Below are 21,106 nucleotides of genomic sequence, written 5' to 3' on the forward strand. Positions count from 1 at the left end.
GGGGGGCGGGGGAGGGGAGCCTTTGCACGTCTGCCAATGGGCAGTAGGGAGCAGCTGGAAAACCACCATTTCCTTAATTTTTTACATTGAATTTATTGGGGTGACGTTGGTTAATAAAATTATATATGCTTGGGTGTGCAGTTCTCTAATGTGTCATCTGTACACTGTGCTGTGTGCTCACCACCCAAAGTCAAGTCTCCTTCCACCAACCTTTACCCCCCCCTTCACCCTCTTCTACCTCCCCCCCACCCCCTTCCCCTTCCTTAATGTTCTGACACCAGGCAGACAGGCTGCCGCCGGCAGGGCGGGTGTGGCAGGCCCCCGGCCCTTGTCCCTCCCTCCGCCGAGGTTCAAGTGCGTGTCTGGGCTCCCAAGGAGGAGCGGACCCCATTGTGTCTGCGAAGCCTGCTTCTCAGGATCGAATCCTAGTTCCCCGCTGCTTCTCATCACAGATGTATTCCGGGGAGAGCGGGGGAGGGCTAAGGGTGCAATTGCCTCACCGTGGAGTCTTTCATAATTATTATACTATTTGTTCCCACAGACGAGCTGTTACTATTGACATTCTACAGGAGCCAGGGGTGTTGTTCAAGGTCACGCCGAGGGTAAGGGGAGGAGCCACAGGAGAACCCAGCCTCCCCCCCTCTCAGTCCAGGGCACCCCCTCTTCACCTTGACGCTCCCCACCGTCGCCAGGCTTTTCGGTGGCTGAGCTGCAGAAGAAACGTTGCCTGGGGAACTTGGCAGGTGTTTGTCACACAGACTGACAAGTGTGACGCCTCCTCTGCCCTTCGCTGTCCAGTTCAAGGTCGAGGTCTTTGCGAGCGTTCCGTGGTCTATGACTGCATTGCCGTAAACACCCTCCTCCTTGCTACCCAAGTGTCCGTGGAACCTTCCAGAAGGAGAACCAGCAAGTTTGTTTGGTTCCCTTGCACTCCTCCGGGAAAGGTGCCCTTGTCCCTGATGTGTCCCCTGCCCTGAGCCGGGTCCAGCTGGGGGGGGGCCGCACAGGGAGAAAGGTCACAGCCCGAGGACTTTGGGGTCAAGTTCAGGACACCTTTGCAGGACTAAAGAGCATCGAGGGCCTCCGAGGGCCTTGTGCCAATCGGGGGGTCCAGGCCTTGAGCTGGGTCCTCGTGGGAAGGGAGCTCCCCAGGGGGGGCCTTCCTGCGGGTTACCCAGGGTTCCCCCCGCCAAGGCCCCGCCCTGACCACCCGCCACGAGGGCCCGACTGGAAGGTGACGTGGCCCCCTGGTTTTGCAGGGCGTGAGAGAGGGGAGACGCGGGTTCCGGGGTGTCTTGGCCAATCCCCAGGCTTTCTCCATTTTCTGACCAGCTCCAGGAACAGAACCAAAACGAAGCTGAACAAGGAAGCGGCGGCGCCGGGGAAAGCAGAAGTGGGAACGCCGGAGACCTGGGCCTCCCCGGAGGAGGGCCGGAGCCCCGGCCCACAGCCGCAGGTGGCTGCCAGGAGAGATGGCCCGGCAGGACCCGGCTCCGTGGCTTCGGGCGGCCCTGCTGCTTCTCTGGGTCCCAGGTGAGGGGCCGCTGGCGCAGGAGCAGGGGGGAGTGGCGGGGGGGGGGGGCAGGGCCGCCTGCGGGAGGGGTTCCGTGAGGCAGCCCCAGTCTGGGCTCTGTCCAGAGCTCATGATGCGGCACCCTCGGTCCCCCAGGCAAGATGGGCGGGCTGACGGAGGGACTGTGCCCAGGGCAGCGGAAGGGGCGAGGGTCTGACCTCTTTGGCACCCACCTGGTCGTAGATGAGCCGCAGTGCGGGTGGGCCGTGGTGCAGAGGGGCGGGCGCAGGAGGAAGGGCTTTTTGGGACGTTGAGAGGCTGCCCCGAGCACACCTGGGGGGCTATTTTGTTGGGAGGCGCCCTCCTGGTTCCCAGGTGTGAAGGGAGGGTGGGGGCTGGGTGGGAGCACCGTGGCCTGGTGGCCTCGGGGTCTCGGGGACAAGGAGGGGTGTAGGCAGGGCTCCTTGAGAGGACAGAGCCTGGGGGCCAGCAGGGAGATGGGGACAGAGGCGAGGCTGTGGGGAGGGAGCTCTCTCCCGGGAGAAGGACCAGGACCTCCCCTCCCCCAGCCCATTCATCTTCTGGGCCTCCTCACCCCCTCCCTGCAGTCTGGTTAGGGTTCTTCTTGGAAGATCTGCAGTCTTTCTGGCTGTTTCGCTCATAAATGAATGGCGTGTTTTCTTCTGTTCCACTTGCTAACTGGCTGTCTGGCGGGAAGCTGTGACTCTTTGTGAATTCACTCGGAGAGAGCCACCCTCTCCCCACCGGTTGTCCACTGACCCTGCCGGGGTTCGCGGGTTCTCGTGGGATCTGCCAGCCAGGGGGGTCCCCCTTCCCTCCCGACACCTGCCTCTCCCCTCACCTTCTTTCACTGGCCGAGAGTGGGGGCGGCCAGAATGACGCCCGGGACCGAGGTGGCTGGGCCTTCCCTGCCTTGGCCCTGACCAGGGTAGTGGTTCAGTGCTGCCCCCGAGGTCTGAAGAAAGCGTCTGCCCATGTCTCTTTGAAACATTTAAAAATCAGCAACAGGCATCGGGCGCCTTTTCATTACCCGCAGACACGATGATACTTTTCTCCTCTGAACCATGAAGGCGGTGCATTATGTGAAGAGAGCTGGCCAGATTTTAGTCTCAATGTATCATGCTGACTTCACGGAAAGACTTGGGGAGGTTTTCTTGTTTCTGTGTCCTCTGCAAATGCTAAACTGAGATGGGAAGTTTGTCGCTTGAAAGGCTGAGGGAACTAACGTGGGAAACTGTCTGGGTTTTGCTCTTTCTTTTTTTGTGGAAGGGGAAAAAATTCTGCCCCCCACCCCGTTTTATTGCGGCATATTTAACAACAAAACAATCGTGTGTGTTTACGCTGCGTGCGTGGTGCTCGGAGATGCGGACACACCATGAAGTGGCCGGCGCGTTAACTCACACAGCCCTCGCCGGGGAGGGCCCCGGGGTGATAATACTCATCGCTACTGGTCTGCATTAAAAACGTATTTGGGGCCAGTACTGATCATTCTATTTTCCTAGAAAATCACCAGTTTCATCCAAGTTCACAGGCTTATTTGTAGAGACTTGCGAATCACCCTGGTTAATTTTCTTGCCATTTGTGTGTGTGAGTGTGAGTGTGTATGAGCGTGTGTCTCCTTTCCTCCTTGATCAGACCACCCACTAGAATGTCTGTTTTATTCCCTGTCTCTCCCAACAGAAGAATCCGTTTTTCAACGTGAACACTAATTGCACTGTTTTTCTGCCTCGTGGCTCACTGATTTCTGCTTTGCCTCTGCTCTTCCCTTCCTCCTGGGTTGGGGGTTCGCGCATGCCCCTCTCCTGACAGCCCCGAGTTGGAGGATTCGCTCCTTTCTCTGGGGTTTGGCGGAGGGGGGAGAGACTTTGTGACCCTAAAGTAAACAGCAGGACCACACAGGGACCTTTAGGAGGAAGAGTTTGGGAAAAGGCAGGGGCCCTGGCCCCAGGGTGGTGTCCGGGCTTCTGTGTGGCTGGTCAGCCGGGAGGGGTCCGTGATAAGTGTTGAGCGGAGTCAAACAAGGAGACCAAGCCTTGAGGGCTGTGGGTGTCACGGCTCCAGCTGTGTTCGGGTGGGGGACAGACCATAGGTTTTCTGACACCTCCCCATCTCTAAGTTATCATGACACCTTCACAGGGGCAGCGGCTTTGGGGAGAAAGTGGACACTTTTCATCCGAGATTCCAGATGTAAAGTGGAGAAAAGCAGATGGCGGGGGGTAGTGGGCTGGGGGTAGAGGAAAGGGGGCAGGGAGAGCAGGAGGGAGGGGGGAGGAAGAGAGAGAGGACACAGAAGAACAAGCAGGAAGGGAGCCGTGGCCAGGTGGCTCAGCAGGATGGGGTGCTGTCCCCCCCCCGGCCCCCCCTCCCCCCGCCAAAACCGCTGCAGGTTTGATTGCCAGTCAGGGCACTCACACCTAGGGTGTGCATCCGACTCCCAGTCGGGGGGGGGTGTGTGGGAGGGAGCCGGCCGATATTTCTCTCTCTCTCAGCACTAACCACATATAACACATATCCTGGGGTGAGAATTAAAAAAAAAAAAAAAAAAGAGAACAAGCACAGAGGAAAGCCACACACTAGAGCCGGACAGATGGACAGGACTGGGTGTGGCAGTGGGTGACGGGGCGACCCCCATCGGGGAGGGGGGCCAGGGCAGGGAAAGGTGACGAGGAGAGGACAATGGAGGACAGTGGGGGGCGGAGTCACAACCCGGGGACCAGGAGCGTCGTCCCGTCGTCCGGGGCGATGAAGGAGGCAGACGTGTTTTTGCTGGGCACCGGGTCTGCGGCGATGTTAGCGGTTGGAGTTTTTCTAGGAAGTCACACATTCACCCAGACTCGCGCACTTATCTGTGCAGCATCTCTGCAAAGCGCCGCCCACTCCTCCTCATCCTCTCTGTGCCTGTGGTCATTTCCTCTGCTCCTTTCTCCATTTGGCTAGACAGAGGATTAACCGCTTCATTAGACTGGGTCGTATGAAATTCCCGGTTTCTCGGTCAAAACAGCTGGGTATCGGCAGCTTCGTACGCTTCACCCCGATGTTATTTACCGGGCATTGTCCACCTGCCACTCACTCACTCACTGTCCCGAATGCGCTGTGAGGCCGACCAGTTACCGCCGCTTTGCCGAGGAGGCACCGGAGCTCAGAGAGGTTAAGTAACTCGCCCCAGAACACACAGCTGACATGTCACAGAGCTGAGGCGTAACCTCGGGTGCCCCGCTCACCCACCTCCGCAGTCGTTAGCGCGCATGGAGGTAAATGTCACGTCCGGGGCAGGGCTGGCCGTCTCCGCAGGGCATCTGCTCGCCCAGGCCGGGGGAGGAGGCCCTGATGGGCCCCCTGGAGAGGGACAGGCAGGGCCCTGTGGTCATGACGCGGGGGACGCAGAGCTGCAAGGGGGTGGGGGAGGGGCTCACGCCGAAATGTTACTTGCAGGGAGAGCAGGGTGCGCGGGGGCGAGTCCTTATGTCCTGGCACGTCTGGAAGTGGGAGGCCCCTGGTGGGTGAGGGGTGGGCGGGGCAGCAAGAAAGGAGGTTGGGGTCCAGATCAAAATACTGGGGAGACAGAGGAAGGGGAAGACACTCAGGATGTGATCTGGCTGATGTGACACGGGGAGACCTATGGGGTGACCCCCAGGGTGCCCCCGACCCAGGCCCATCTGCTGAGGATCGGGGACTGGGCTGTGTCTTCCAGGCTGTTTGGCCCTGAGCGGCCCCCGCACCGTGAGGGGCACCGTGGGGGGATCCCTGAGCGTGCAGTGTCGGTACAAGGAGGAGTTCAGAGGGAATGAGAAATACTGGTGTGGAAGGTCATGTTCAATACTGAGGAGGAACAAGATCGTGGAGACCACGGGGCCAGAGAGAGAAGTGAGGGACGGCCGCGTGTCCATCAGGGACCACCCAGCAAACCTCACCTTCACTGTGACCATGGAGAACCTCACAGAGGCTGATGGAGGCACATACTGGTGTGGGATTGATGTACCATGGCGCCAAGGATTTGTGGACGACACGTTCGAGGTTGTGGTGACTGTGTCCCCAGGTGAGCCTCACGCCCCTCCCCTTGTCCCAGCCCCAGGCTGCCTGAAGAGTCTCAGGCGGGAACAGCGGAGGCAGGGATCAGACCAGAGACCCGGAGCAAACTATGATTGTGAGTGCGTGTGTGTGAGAGAGAGAGAGAGTGTGTGTGTGTGTGTGTGTGTGTGTGTAGAGAGAGAGAAAGAGACAGTGAGAAAGGGACACTGGAGGGCTTCCTGGAGGAGCTGGCACCTGTGCTCAGTCTTGAAGGATGGGAAGGTGCTTGTGGGTGAAGGGGAGGCTGAGAGAGAGCTGAGCATGCAAAGGGGAGAGAGAGAGGGAGAGAGAGACAGAGAGACAGAGGAGAGGCCGTGGGTCAGCCCCACAGAAGCCCGGGGCTGCATGGGGGAGGCTGGGGCTGAAGGGGCGGAGCGCGGGGGGAGCTCCAACGTGTGACGTGTCAGACGTGCCCCTAAGCAGGCACCTCTGGCAGGGAGCACGTGGCAGTGGCTGGCGGGGCACGAGACAGGTGTGGAGGTGACGTAGGGCCTCTCTGGAGGCCGTGGCCCTCCTGGGCCGGATGGAATCAGGACTCTTGGGGGCGGTAGCCATGTCCTGTTGGGAGACGCACACTCGTGGCCCAGGACGGTCCTGGGGAGACTGGCCATCCCGGGGGAGCATTTTGTGTGAAATCAAACCAAAAAGGTGTTGGCCAGGGTGGGAGAGTCAGAAGAGAGACCCCTGGGTCTGATTTGTGTTTCTGCACCAGCACAAACACCAGCACCAACACCAGCACGAACACCAGCACGGCCGTCACGTACTACAGCCAAGACCAGGACAACCACGACAAACAGGACAGCCACAGCCACAGCCCAAATTACAACCCTGTCCACAGTGAAAATGACAGTGAAAGCCACCCATGGACCCAATGGCCAGGAGAACTCTCCGCAGAGCCAAGGGTAAGGTCCCCGAGCCCCGGAGGTGGGCCCGCTCCCCAGAAGGAGCACGGGGCAGCCCCCTCCTTCCCTGCCTGCTGGAGCCGCCGGCTGCCCTTGGCCAGGCCCAGGCCGGAAGCCGCGATGTCTCCTGGCTCGGGCTGTTGAGGCCGCACTGGCCCTGCCCTGGGTTGTGAGGGAGGTGTCTTGGGGTGTTATGCCGCCAAGCACGGGCTAACTACCTCCGTGAGAGACCCCATCTGCTCCCCACTGTCGCCCTCCGCCTTACTGCTCTCACTTTACAGATGAGTAAACTGAGGCTCGGGGAGGCGAGGTGATTTGCCGGGTCACGCAACTACCAGAGGCAGGCTGGGCTTCTAACACAGGGTTGTGTGATCGCAAGGTCCTAGGCTCTTCCTCTAAACGAGCGCTTCTTGACCTGCTTTGGGGTTACCAACCCCGGGAGGATCTGACCAGGAAAATGCACGCTGTCCTAAGCCACCTCTGGGTTCACGGGCACCACCTGGTGTCTGGTGACTCAGCCCCAACGCTGACCCCCAGAGCGAGCACGGGCCCCTTGGGTTACGAGCCCGGTCCCATGTGACTGCCTGCTTGTGACATCAGAGCACTCTGGGCGTCCCCAGGCTGTTGCACTTCTGACCAGCTAGCTACAAATTACGGGGCCCCCAAACCCTCTTGGCTCTGATAACTGGTCAGACCGCTGGCAGAATGCGAGAAAGCGCCATACTTACGGTAGCAGTTTTACCGTGAAGGATGAAGGTGGGGACCAGCCAAACAACGAGACACGGAGAGCTCTGGATGCAGAGCCTCCAACCCCCTCCCAGTAGAGTTGGGGGGCCCCCTCCTCCTGGAACATTGGGGTGTCTGACACCCGGGAAGCTCCTCCAGCCTCTGGTGTCCACAGTTTTATTGGGGATGTATTACATAGGCTGGTTGGTCGAACCACGGACCACATGCGTGAACTTGGTTCCCAGCCCCGTCCACTCCCTGCAGGTCAGGCTGGCTCAGAGCCCCAAATCCCGAATCCCTGGTTGTCCCTGCTGGTGACCAGCCCCATCCTGAGTAATCTCGGGGTAGATACCAAGGGTTTGGGAATCACGAGAGACACCCTGAGGGTTTGGGGGCTCCCTCCCCAGAGCCAGGGGCAGAGGCCAGGCCCACTCTTCGAGATGGACTCCTCCCCAAGCCTCCCCCCACCCCTGAGACAGTCTCCACATGAGGGGAGGGCGGGGTGAAATCCGGGCCCCAAACACAACCCCTTCTGGAAACGGGCTCTGCAGGTGCAGACGTGGGGGCGGAGCTGGCTGTGGAGGGGCCTGACGATTTGGGGAGGGGGTGCCGCTTTAACAAAGGCTAGGACACTGGGAAGGCCAACTAGGGGTGAAAGAAGGGGAGCAAGCCAGTGAGGGGCCCGAACCCTAATTCATTCATGTCCGTGAGTCTGCCGCGGGCTCTCCACGCGTGTTGTGGGGGGAGCTACAGGTGATTTCTCGCCGCAGTGGTTGTAATTGCGGAAGATGGGAAGTGCCCAGCAGGAGGGACAAGTCAAACAAATGATGGCCCGTCCACCCAGGCAGCGGGATTCTGTGTGGCTCTAAGACAGAGTGGGCGGGGCAGGGGGCGGGGGGACTTTTACGTGAACCGACTTGGAGAGAGCTCCAAGATGTAGCATCTTCTGTTTGTTTTTTCCCATGCTCTCCAAGTCCAAGGTGTGTTGGGTTGTTTTTTTTTTTTGGAAGTTTTATTTATTTATTTTTAGAAAGAAAAGAAGGGAGGGAGAAAGAAAGGGAGGGAAAGAGCAATGTGAAAGAGAAACATCGATCCATTGCCTCTCCTACGCACCGGGACCAGGAACCGAACCTGCCACCCAGGCGTGTGCCCTGACGGGGGGTGGGCCCAGCGACCCTTCGCTTGGTGCAACGGCGCCCAACCCACCGAGCCACAGCGGTCAGGGGGCGCGATGCACTGTTACGTAAAAAACTAGTGTCCGTACTGTCCTCCTTTGTGTGAGAAAAGGAGGAAAGTAGCGCGCATGCCCATTTTCTTGTGTCTGAGTACAGAGCCTCCAGAAGGTTCCGCAGCATGCTGCATGTGCGGCTCAGGGAGCTGGGCCGGGGAGGGGAGCTGCAGAACGTTGTCCTACTGTCTGCTTTTCCACGTGACCTTCTGCGTCTATGCAAACAAAGGGGGGAAGGCAGGGCCCCCGCCCCACCCACCCCCTCCTCGTGCCCCTGCAGGCTGCCCGTGCTGCTCTCCTTGCTGGGGCTCCTGCTCTTTCTCCTGGTGGGGGCCTCGCTGCTGGCCTGGTGGATGGTTCGGCGGCGGATCAAAGGTGAGTGAGCACCCCGCCCCTCTGCCCTCCACCCCAGGGTGGGCATGGAGCGCAGGTCCTCAGGCTGCATACCCTGTGTGGCCCTGCATACCATGGGTGGACCCAGAGCAGGCGACCCTGTTGGTGCAAACTGGACACGGGAGGCGGGTCCCTGCGAGGCTGTTCCCATGGCGGGGCCTTGGTGGGGGGGGCAGGGGAGGGCTTGACCTGTGAGGCCCTGTTCCTCTTCTGCTTAAGGCCTTCCTGTGACCTCCCACACCCTCAGGTGTCTGGGCCCCTAGAGGACAGTCTCAGCCCTCCACCATCTGGCCCTGCCCACCCAACTTCCTGTCAGTTGCCACGGCCCGGGTCCCCAGTCTCGCCTTCTGTGCCCACTCTGGGCACTGCCCTCCAGCCCCGCCCCCCACCCCCCACCCCGCGCTCCTGGTGGGCCCTGAGGGCTGCCCCCAGACTTCCTGTCCTCCTTTTCCCGGCCCCCGAAGAGCAACCCGGGGGCCCTCCTGGGCGCACCTCTGTCTCTGCACTGTCATCCCCTTTTTACACCAAATCGGCCCACCCGCTTCCTCGCCTGCCCGCCTCCAGCCCCTGCAAACCCTGAAGATCAGGCACCACGGCGCGAGAAGGCACGCAGTCAGTATCTGTTGAATTACATGTCAATATTACTTAATGTTGCCGGCGCCATGGGCAGCCAGGAAGCTCCGGGCCTCCTCTCCTCCGAGCTCAGGTTCAAAGAGACAACACGTGGGTGCAGCCAGCACCCAGCCCGGCCCTCGGTACGTGGGTGCTCCGCCAACACGGGGCGAGAGAATTGCACACGAAGGGGCGATGTGGTCTTCCCCTTGCTGGCTGGGGGCCCACACAGTCACGCGTGATGGGCAGACTTCTGTTGGAGGAAATATGGGAGCCTGGCGTTTTCTTCCCCAGCCTAAGAGTTTTCTTGATTTTGAGAGCACGGGGAATCTTTGTGCTCAGCCTTCTGAGGGCCGCAGTGAGCAGGGAGGGCCTTCTCCCTCCACGGCTGCAAGTCTACCTGGGAGCTGGCAGGTCAGCGGCCGTGTTGGCGGCAGGGGGTGGGAGGGGGTGGGGGGGGACCACTGCCTCCCGCTCTCCAGCCCCCCCCACAGCTCAGGCCTGTGGGAGCAGAACGGGTGTTGGCCAGTTCCTCTTCCCCATCTGCCGCTGCCCCCACTCCTTTTCGCGTACCTCCTTTTAAACTTCCGCCCCCACGAGGACACTGCTCACCACGTGGGGGTTTTCCCAGCCTGGTTCTCCCCAAATCTGCGGGTCCCGGCGATCCCCGCTGTACCCTTTCACCTAGAAAAGTTCCCCTTTTAAAAAATGGGGGCATGTGACCGTTGCAGAAAATTCAAAAGTGAGTGAAAGCACAAAGGAGGAAATGGATGAGCCATAATAAACACAAACTGAAATTCCCACCTCCCAGAGGAAAGCAGCTTCGTGGGAGGTCTGTCCTTCCAGACCTCTGGACAGTTTTTGATGCCCGTTTATGCACCTATTTCTTAAAATGTTGCTTCACTCCATTATTCTTCTTTCAGACCTGTTTTTTTCCTTTTTGCACTTACTGTATTATTTTTGCCCTGTGATGAGAGACAGGTTTTTCATTCAAATATCCAGACTCCCCCACCCGCTGCCCCGGCTTTGCAGGTCTCAGCCCCTGTCTCCCGACCACAGCCGGGCTGGGCTGTCTCCCCATGGTGCCCGCTTCTCTCCCCTCGGCCTCTCCAGTTCCCCCTTCAGCCCCCTCTTGTCATTCACTCATTCATTCATTCACTCACTCACTCACGCATGTATTTGCTCCCTCGCTCACTCACTCGCACAGCAAAGCTGCCCTGAGCACCTACTGTGTGTCAGGCTGGGTGCTGGGTGCTGGGGGTCACTGTCGTTGCCAGGGTCGACTGGGTTCCACCGTCCAGCTGGCTATCCATGAACTTCCTCAAGGCCGCCTTCCCTCTCCCCAGCGACGCGCTCCCATCTCTTCGCCACCTGCTCTTTCTGCCCTTCCCCTCAGCTCGCCTGGCCCCAGGGGGCGGTTGGGGGTGGGTGTAGTGTGGACCTGTGAGCAGCAGCCGGAATAGAGTGTGTTCACACCTCGGGCGCCTGGATGTGGGTCATGTCAGTTTGACTGAGCGGGCTCAGCGAGCATGTCCGTCGTACGTGATCTTGGGTCTCTGACTGTGGGTACCTCATCACGGACTCGGGGGGGTCCCTGCAGGGTGGATAGTGTCTCTACCTGCAGCACCCACTGCAGACTCAGGGGTGCTGTGCACCTACACCAAGGGCATTCCGGCTATGCACGTCCCTCGCTGCCCCCGGTTCCTGGGGCCCGGGCTGGAAGGGCCTGGGCGGGAGAGCTGTGCTCAGAGGCAGGGCCCCTGCAGAGCAGTGCTGCAGGTGCAGCGGTGACGGGCCATGTCCCTGAGCTGTGACCCCTGCACCTGAGGGGCAGGCCACCCCCAGGCCAGGGGCAGCGCGGAAGACCATGGTGACCTATGGGTTGTTGCAGTCCGTGACACCCAGTCTGATGCAGCCCTAACTCTGCTCAAGGGCAGTTCCCTTTATTGATTTTAGGGCTTTCTCAAGCCTGGCCGCTGAGCCGCACCCCCAGCGCTTCTGAGTCAGGGTGCCCCGGGGCAGGGCCTGCGGATCTGCGTTTTGTTTTTTTGTGGTTAAAGGCGCACGCCATCCTTAACCATTTTCAGGTTCACAGCTGAGCAGCGATAAGCATGTTCATGTTGCTGGCACAGAGACCCCCAGAACTCTTTCGTCTGCCCGCAGGGCCTCTTGGAGGGGCACCCCGTGTCTTCCCCGGGGACGACCTCCAGGGGTGGAGACTAGTGTTGCCCACCACTCTGCCCAAGCTGGAGCCTTCCTGCGTGTTCAGTTCTCACCCCCTCACCCCTCACTCCCTGGCTCATTCCTTCGTTCACCCCCTCGCTCCCCACCGCACCCTCTCAGCAAACTCTCGGGGTCTGACTGTCCTGCAGATCGGAGGTCTCTGGGGAAAGGCCTTTGTCCAGATGGGTCACAGGGACCCGTCCCTGCCGTGCTCTGGGACAAGCCTCCTCACTCTCTCCTTGTCTCTTTAGCTGATAAGAATCCAGAGCCACTCCAGAACCCCAACGAGGTAAGCAAGGCCACCGGGGCGGGGGGGGGGGCGGTGTTGGGGGATGGGTGGGGCATAAGGGCGTTGGGGTTGGGCTGTCCCACCAGCCAGTGGGGGTCTGGGTGGGTGGGTCATCGATGGAGGAATGGGGTGCTCGCACCAACAGGGAGAGCCACGCCCTCCAGATGGGGGTCACTGGGGCTCGTCTTGAGCTCTGGCCAGTCTGCCCCCAGCCACCCCCAGGAAAGCAGAATGAGGGAAGGCCCGGGGGGCGCTGACACATGGCCCAGGGAGGACCGGAGCGGGGACAGGGGTCGCAGGGCAGGAAGCCGGGCCTGGGGCCCCCAGAGCATACGGGGGAGCGGGGAGATGTCTGCAGGGAAGCCGGGACGGACGCCTGCGCGGGGTGGACCGTGGAGGGGCTCCACGGGCAGCCGCCAAGCCTCGCCCCCTGCCCCACCCCCGCCCGCCCCAGGCCACCCAGCAGAGCGAGCCCTGCTACGCCAACTTGGAGCTGCAGACCTGGGCCCTTCTGGAGGAGCCTGAGCGGCCGGTGCAGGTGGAGGTGGAGTACAGCACCGTGGTGAGTGGGAGGGCGGCCCCGGCACGGGGGCCCGGGGTAGGCCCCGTGGGGGCAGGGGCGGCTCGGTGCTCTCGTGTCTTTGTCAGAAAGAGCCACGCAGGACATGGGGCAGGCATGGATTTTGCCAGATCTTGGTGCTGTCGTGGCTGGGTGTGGGGGTGGGGGCTGGGACATGGGGGAGGGGCTATTCAGATGCCCAGGGACGATGGCCTTAATAGCTAATAAAGTACCACTTTTATTAAGCACCTACTGTGTGCCAAGGGCCCGCTGTTAAGGCCCGCGGTTTCTCACTGGTTTGGTCCCGTTACCTCTCCAGCATCAAGGCCCTTTTCAGGTTTCCATCCACCACCGGCCTCAGGCCAGTGCCCAGGCAGAGCCGCTGCAGAGCGAAGCAGTGGGGGGAGTCCCCCAGGGCCCCCCCCCACCCCCCCCCTCAGTGAAAGGGGTCAAGCAGGGGCCGAGGACCACACTGGGGAGATGCTGGGGGAGAGACTGAAGCATCAGACGCATGGCCCTGGGACTATAATGCCCTTGTCTCTCTAACGCAGAGACTAATGGTCTCAGGGTGGGCCTCAGGGCCCCCCGGCTCTGATGCCCCGGCCGTGTGCTGGACCGGTGGGGTGGAGCAGGCCGGTGGACGGGATCTCGGAGCCCAGGCCCTTTAGGGGGAAGCGGGCAGGGCAGTGGGGAAGGCCGGAGCCCCCAGTGGAGCCTCCCTGTGGCCCCCTCCGGTGTCCCCACTCCCCTCCTGGGCTGGGGTCCGCCATGCCCCCACCTCTCTCTAAGTCTCGGTCTCTCCCGCAGAAAGCCCCCCAGGAAGACCCCCAGTACGCCACAGTGATGTTCAGCTCCCGCAATCAGGATGATGAGGACGGCAGGGCGCCCTCCCAGAGGCCTCCGCAGCCGGAGCCGGAGTACAGCGAGATCAGGAAGACCAAAGCCTGACTCCGCCCCGGCACCTGGAGTCTCGGTGGGCGGCAGGGAGCCCAGGCCCCGCCCCCAGGCTGCTCCCCTCCGCGGTGACCGGCAAGGCAGCTAGCTGGGCTCCTGCGGGCTGTCCCTCTCGCACTGGGGACCTGCGGGACGCCCTGCCATCCTGCCGGCTGTTGTCCCGTCTTCCCTCTGTCTCCCCGCATCGTCGCAGCCATGTGTGAGACGGAAGCCCCGTCCCGTGGGAGTCCCGGAGAACATGTGGCTCCCGTGGGGGGTCTGGGCTTGCCGGGGAGTGAGAGCACTGACGGAGAGCCAGGAGGTCGCCCGGCACTGAGATGGGGACCCCCCGCCTGCAAGACGGGGAGACGGTGGCCGAGCAAGGGCTTGTCCGTGGCTCCAGGACCAGCAGCGGGCAGCGTCCTCGGGCCCCCTGGACTCTTACATAGGTTTATTTTTCATACAAGAGACATCAACAACGTTTAAAATGCCTTAGGCGGTGGTAGGTAACAGGAACCTAATCAACAAAACAAACAAACACGTAAAATATATTTAAAGATTCTGAAGCAGAGAACAGGCTGACAGTGACCAGAGGGGAGGGAATTTCAGGGGAAAAGGGGAAGGGTTTGCGGGAACAAGTATAAAGGACACGTGGACAATAACAAGGGGGGGTTTGGATACGGGAGGGAGGTGGGGAGGGCTGGGGGGTGGGCTGGGATGGGGGTAAAGGGCAGAAAACTGTACTTGAAAAACAATTTAAATTAAATTAAGTTAAATTAAATTAAACAAAATACCTTAGGAGGGAAATTATTTAAACAGCGCTTGCTCTGTACCTGCCATCCCGTGTTAAAGGAAGCTCCCGCCCGTGACCCCAAAGGAGCACAGAGACGCTGGAAGGATCCAAGGGGGTGGGGACAGCCTAAGAGACGTCATCCCTGCACGGGAAAGGGACAGTCACGGCTGGTTCTGTCCGTGTCGGGGGTCTCAAAGTGGCTGCAAACGGTGTCCTGAAGTCTCAGGGGGTTTCTCTCAACTCTGAACAATGTTTCCATCCATTTTAAATAAACAGTCGTTCAAAGCAAGGGGTGTGTTTCTCCTAAGCCAAAAGTGTGTTTGTTTGTTTGTTTGTTTGTTTTTCTAGGTGAATATTTCGTTTTATTCTTTAAATTATTTTATTGTTGTTCAATTACAGTTGTCTGCATTCCCCCCCCCACTCCTCCCCAGCCCCGCTCCGACCCCAGCCTTACCCACCTCCCTCCCTTGCTTCCACCCTCCCCCTGGGTGTTGTCCACGTGGCCGTTACAGTAGTTCCGGAAAACCCTTCCCCCCAACCATTGACCTTGCGGCCCAGCTGTGCCCTTCGAGCGGTTTCCTCTGAGGCGTGGGCCCAGAGCGTTTAGAAGACTCTTCGAGGGGTATGAGGCCCCCGGGGGGTGGACGGACAGGCTCTGGTTTGGATTGTCTCCAGGTTTTTAATTATTCCTGCTTGTGTGAGTCACCCCCAGTACTTCCTCTCTCTCCCTAAAACATGTTATTTATTTATTTTTAGAGAGAGGGGAAGGGAGGGAGAAAGAGAGGGAGAGAAACATCAGTGTGTGGTTGCCTCTTGAGCGCCCCCTACTGGGGACCTGGCCTGCACCCTAGGCATGTGCCCTGACTGGGAATCGAACTGGCAACCCTTTGGTTCGCAGGCCTGCGCTCAATCCACTGAGCCACACCAGCCAGGGCCCTCTCTCTTTTTACTGCTGTCCTGAGAGGCAAAGGGGGCACACGCACACACACACACACACACACACTGAGACACAGAAACACAGACACGGACACGGGCACACAGAAAACAAAATAAGAGAGAAAGTACTTTGTCACAGAAAAGTCGTTGTGAAACGCTAACCGGAGGCTGCCTGTGGCTCTTGGCCGTTCCTTCCGCTCCACTCGCACATTCACGCCACCGGGCTCGCTCCTCCGATGCTTCAGAGAACGTGGTGATGCAAAAGGATGCAGAGGATGGGTCGCCTTCCTCTGCGGTTTCCAAGGCTTTGCGGGAAGAGGAAGCAGGCGAGCCCTGGCTTGGAGCCGCCCCGACAGCCGGTGCAGACCTGCGAGGCGCACTGGCCACAGGAGGTAGCAGCTCCCGAAGGATGCGGGTCTCCGCGGAGGTGGGCGGGGGCGTGAGGAGTCCTGGTACGAAGAAGAGAACACACAACCTCTCCTCGATCAGTGAACTCGGTGACGGCATGTTGAAATGCTGATAGTTTGGCTGTATGGAAGTAAATAAAATACACTCCTAAAGCCGTCATCTTCTTCTTCTTCTCCTTCTCCTTCTTTCTTTTTCTTTCTTCTTCCTTCTTTCTTCTTTCCAGGGGCATGGGGTTTATTCATCCAGGGGAACGCTGAACAGGAGTGATAATGTATCGAACTTGATGTGGCTCAGCCTTGGAGCAAGAAGCAGGGACCCAACGACCATGTATCCCCACCTGGTGGCCACATCTGGAATCGCACATCCTTAACCCCCCCCCCCCCCCCCCCCCCCCCCCCCGCTGCTGCGGGTCGCTGGCCGTGTTGCTTCCTCAGGCTGGACCCTGGAGAAGGAATTCTGTTTTGCAACTGAGCAGGGGAAGGCCTGAAATGGGGGAAGGGCGCGAACACCCCCTCAGCTTGGCCATACCCCTACCATCCACCCCTTGGATGTCATTGTGTGCGGGGGCGGGGGGGGGGTCTCAATTTCTCCCCAACCTTGAGTTCCCTTATTTCACGCCAACTGTCTCTTCCCCGTTTCTGGATTCTCCCCGCCCCGACTTCCGAATGTCAAGGGAAAGCGCAGCCCCTGCTGCCCCGTCGCCAGAACAGACTTGGGGGCAGGCGGAACGGGCCCTACACCTCGGCTCCGCCCCCACCAGCAGCTCCAGGGGCTGGGCTCTCCCTGGAGGCCGTCGGAGCCCCGCCCCCTTCTCCGTGACAACAGTGGCCCGGGGGCCCGCACTGCTCTCTCTCCCTTGCCGGGCTCAGAAGCAGACACTCCTTTTCTGGGAAGTATTTTCTTTAAAGATTTTACTTACTACTTTTTAGAGAGAGGGGAAGAGAGAGAGAAAGGGAGGGAGAGAAACATCAGTCAGTTGCCTCTTGCACGCCCCCCAGTGGCGGACCAGGCACCCATAACCCAGGTATGTGCCCTGACCAGGGCTTGAACCGGTGATGGGTACTTTGCAAGACGGACGCTCAACCAACTGAGCCACGCCAGTCAGGGCTGGGAAGTGCTTATCAACTCAACACGTATCTACCTGTTAGCAGAGGAAAACCTCCAGCGAAAATTCTTGAAGAGATTAGTCCCATTAGAAGCAAGCTCTTTAGAAAGACCCTCACTGACCCCACCCCCATCACCCCCCCCCATCGATCCCCACCCCCACCCCTGCTCCTTGCGGTTTTGTTGCCTCTGAGACGTTCCGGGCCAACTCGGATGTATCGCTCTTCCCCCCTTGGGTTGGGCCCTTTGGACTCTCGCCTTTGCCCGACAGGCTGCGGATCTGCCCCCCACCTTGTGGCAGGTGAACCCACGCCACACCCCTCACACCAGGTCAGGGGCGAACCCCAAGGGAGCGTAAGGAGTCGCCCTCTACTGTAAAACCCAGCAGCGCAGGGGGGCTGATCGCAGACGGAGGCCACCTCGGCTGCCCCCCCCCCCCCCCGCCCCCCCGGCGGGCTGCGATGGCGAGCGTTTCCTAGTCACACAGGGACCCGTAGCCCCTGAATGACCAGAGCAGGACGCGAGCGCCCCCTCGGGGCCGTGTGCAGGCGGCCGAGTCAGGGAAAAGGAGCAGGGAGCCTTGATCGACATGGGGGTGTGATCACCCAGACGGCAGGGATGGATTCAAGATCAAAGCCGCCTGCAGGTATCCGCTGGCCCAACGGCTCTTCGCGTCCACAGAGGACGACTGTCCCCACAGGGTGACGAGCATTCCACTCGCCCGTGGGTGAGAGGGTCAGAGGTGTCCTAAACTTGTCAGGTTATCAGCCTCGGGGGCGGTCAGCTGATCCGAAGTCCGTGGGATCAGGAGGCTCCGGATCAGCTGGGGGTGGGGGTGGGGCTGGAGAGGGACCATGCTCTTGGCGAGGCACCCGGCTTCCGGGTCTCCCCTCTGCTCTGGCGCAGCCGGCGGGGGGACTGGGGGAACAGGCTCTGCAGGGAGAGGGTGGGGGTCCAGGCAGTAGCCAGGACTGTCCTAGAGCCCCAGAGAAGGAGGGGACAGGGGCCCGGAATCTTCTAACCCCAGAACTTTTGCTTTCGGCTGGACCCCGGGGCCACCAGATGCTGATGCCCAGTAGTAAGTGCCGCTGACCACCAGGGCCACTGGGATGTCCCTGAGGGCACGTGGCCTCTGTCGCTTCTGGTCCTGGTCCCGTGGCTTGAGCCACGTTTCAGCTGAAGTCCCAGGATGCTCACAACACCCCCAGTGCCCAGAAGCCTCCCACGTGGTTAGGGGAGCATGGCTTGGCCCATGGAATGCCACCCACCACGTGGAATCCCACGTGCAGGGGCTCCGTCCACACAGGCAGAGACGCTCGGTGCTCCGGGAGCCACGGGAGAAGCAGCCCGGGGAAAGCAACCTGGGACTCGGGGTCCTCCCGCCTGCACCAGGGCCGCAGACCCAGCAGGGAGCACGAGGTCCTGGCGCCCAGGGAACAGAGTCCACCCCCCAGCTCCCTGCAAAACCTGGCCTGGAGGGTGTGCACATGTGGCAGCACTTCCTGCCTTGCGGGGCCCTGGCTTTGGGAGCCGCACCTGCGCCCACCTTGGCCGTGGCTGGCCCCTTGCTTCCCGGGGACGGAGCTGTAGCAGGCTGACTTCCGAAGAAGCCGCTGTCTGCTCCCAGGCGTCTGAGGCAGCGAGGCCTCCATGTTCCAGGTCTCTGTCGGGGCCGAGCGGCCTGGGCTGGGGTGCGAGAGGCCTGGACTGGGTGTCAGGAGACAGGACTCCTGTCCCAGCTCAGAGTCAAGGAAAGTCAGGGAAACTGAGGCCAGGAGGTTCGAGTCCATGCTCCTCGGGCAGAGCTGGGATGGTGGACCGGGCTCTCACTAGACACGAGCCTCTCCCTTGAGCCCCGTTGCTTCCCCTGTGCATGGAGCTGGAGCCTGGCCTCGTCCGAGATCCAGAGCCGCTGGAGGGGCGGGGGGGGGGTGGCCGTTGTGAAAGTGGGGTGCAGGCTGGCGCAGCGCAGGGCGTGCCCCATTACACAATGCTCCCGTCAAAGCAAGCACGGTAAGTTCCCTTCCACCCCAGACCTTCTGCCCCTGGCGCGGTGAATTCTTTCTGACGCCCCCTCGTGGGTTTTTCTCCGTTCTGGTGAATGTGACCTTCAGCACAGTGACTCGGTGAGGTTGTGCACGGGTGATGGTGAGGAGGAAGCGAAGGAGAAGGTGTGTGAGCAGTGGGAGGGCTCGGGGTCCCGCAGATGCTGGGATGCACCTGTCCCCTGGGGTGGGCCACAGGACCCTGGTTTCGTCTGGTCGGACCAGCCCCCCCCACCCCCCAGCGCCTTCGAGGCGGATGGAGTTCGATGATGCAGAGGCGGCACAGAGCGGCTTTCCCCCGGGGTTGGCCGTGGTCCTCGCCGGTGCACTTGCAGAAGCACCCGGATTCCCCCACAGCTCAAGCGAGGCTTTTGCGGGACATTCCGCTCCAGGGACTGGATGCTGGTGACCCTCGCCCAGGCCGTCTCGGGGCTCCTCTCCGGTGTTCTGACTACAGCTCCCTGGGGGGGTCCCCTGAGTTGGCTCAGGAGCCTGGATTTGAACAGGGGTCCCCACGCTGGGGTCCTCTCCAGGCTGGCCTCTGGGGGCCGGCCCAGAGGCCCCCCTCGCGCCTCTACTTTCTCTGTGCTCCGTCACCAGGGAGTCTGCTGCTGGCGGCACGTTCTTTGTTCGGAACTGAGTCTCTCAGCCCTGGCACCGCTCCATTTTGTGAAAGCGGTTGTTCAAAAAGACACAGTTGATACACTGTTCAATGTGCTCTTTTGAAGTCCCTTTTGAACTGTGTAGTTCAGCGGGACTTAGGACACTCATAGTTGTGAGACCACCACCAGTATCGAATTTTGGGACTTTTTTTTTATAAATATATTTTATTGATTATGCTATTACAGTTGTCCCATTTCTCCCCCTTCATTCCCCTCCACACCGCACACCCTCTCCCACCCACATTCCCCCTCTTTAGTTCATGTTCATGGATGTTACATATAAATTCTTTAGCTTCTACATTTCCCATACTGTTCTTGCCCTCCCCCTGTCTATTTTCTACCTCCCATTTATGCTACTTATTCTCCATACCTTTTCCTCTCTCTCCTCCTCCCACTCCCCTGTTGCTAACCCTCCATGTGATCTCCATTTCTGTGGTTCTGATCCTGTTCTAGTTGTTTGCTTAGTTTTTTTTTTTTAGGTTTGATTGTTAATAGCTGTGAATTTGTTGTCACTTTACTATTCATATTTTTTATCTTCTTTTCTTAGATAAGTCCCTTTAACATTTCATATAATAAGAGCTTGGTGATGATGAACTCCTTTAACTTGACCTTATCTGAGAAACACTTTATCTGCCCTTCCATTCTAAATGAAAGCTTTGCTGGACAGAGCAATCTTGGATGTAGGTCCTTGCCTCTCATGACTTGGAATACTTCTTTCCAGCCCCTTCTCACCTATCTGGTTTCTTTTGAGAAATCAGCTGACAGTCTGATGGGAACTCTTTTGTAGGTAACTGTCTCCTTTTCTCTTGCTGCTTTTAATATTCTCTCCTTATCTTTCTTGGGTAATGTGATTATGATGTGCCTTGGTGTGTTCTTCCTTGGGTCCAACTTTTTTGGGACACTCCGAGCTTCCTGGACTTCCTGGAAGTCTGTTTCCTTTGCCAGTTTGGGGAAGTTCTCCTCCATTGTTTTTTCAAATAAGTTTTCCACTATGTTGCTCTTCCTCTTCTCCTTTATGATTCGGATGTTGGAATGTTTCAAGATGCCCTGGAGGTTCCTAAGCCTCTCCTCACTTTTTTGAATTCTTGTTTCTTCGTTCTTTTCTGGTCGGATGTTTCTTGCTTCCTTCTGTTCTGCACCATTGATCTGAGTCCCGGTTTCCTTCCCGTCACTGTTGGTTCCCTGTACATTTTCCTTTATTTCACTTTTCCTAGCCTTCACTTTTTCCTCCAATTTGCAACCAAATTCAACCAATTCTGTGAGCATCCTGATCACCAGTGCTTTGAACTGTGCCTCTGGCAGGTTGGCTGTCTCTCCGTCAGGACGTTTTATTACTCGGGGAGAAGCCCTGTCCCTGTTAGCAGTCACTCCTTTCCCTCCCCAAGCCCTAAGCGGCTGCTTTCTGTCTCCCCAGACTGCCCTCTTCTGGATACTCTGTGTAAGTGCGACTGTACCACAGGTGGCCTTTTGCATCTGACAGGTTTCACTCAGTGTGATGTTCCCAAGGCTGATTTGTGCTGCAGCCTGGGTCCATGCTTTCTTCCTGTTCAGGGCTGAATAACATTCCGCTCTGTGGACACATCATGGTCTGCTTGTCCATTTAGTGACCGATGGGCATCTGGGTGGTTTCCACCTTCTGACTAGTGTGAACAGTGCTGCTGCGAACATTTGTGCACACACTTTCCTGTGGA

The 21,106-nt window shown here is 59.3% G+C and overlaps 2 protein-coding genes across 2 annotated transcripts; both read left to right on the forward strand.

Moving 5' to 3' along the window:
- The first annotated feature begins 340 nt into the window (after positions 1 to 340).
- LOC118496664 (CMRF35-like molecule 8) lies at positions 341 to 6,235 on the forward strand. The gene is made up of 3 exons (XM_036009070.1): positions 341 to 1,533; positions 5,226 to 5,889; positions 6,190 to 6,235. Exons 1-3 carry the CDS (start codon positions 1,473 to 1,475, stop codon positions 6,233 to 6,235), a joined length of 771 nt encoding a protein of 256 aa, XP_035864963.1. The 5' UTR covers positions 341 to 1,472.
- Positions 6,068 to 14,014, forward strand: LOC114503881 (CMRF35-like molecule 8). The gene is made up of 5 exons (XM_028521467.2): positions 6,068 to 6,504; positions 8,739 to 8,833; positions 11,938 to 11,975; positions 12,430 to 12,537; positions 13,342 to 14,014. The coding sequence occupies exons 1-5, from the start codon at positions 6,446 to 6,448 to the stop codon at positions 13,480 to 13,482; spliced, it is 441 nt and encodes a 146-aa protein (XP_028377268.2). The 5' UTR covers positions 6,068 to 6,445; the 3' UTR covers positions 13,483 to 14,014.
- Positions 14,015 to 21,106: the final 7,092 nt, after the last annotated feature.

This window comes from Phyllostomus discolor, chromosome 8, assembly GCF_004126475.2.
Source record: "Phyllostomus discolor isolate MPI-MPIP mPhyDis1 chromosome 8, mPhyDis1.pri.v3, whole genome shotgun sequence".
Lineage (NCBI taxonomy): Eukaryota > Metazoa > Chordata > Mammalia > Chiroptera > Phyllostomidae > Phyllostomus > Phyllostomus discolor.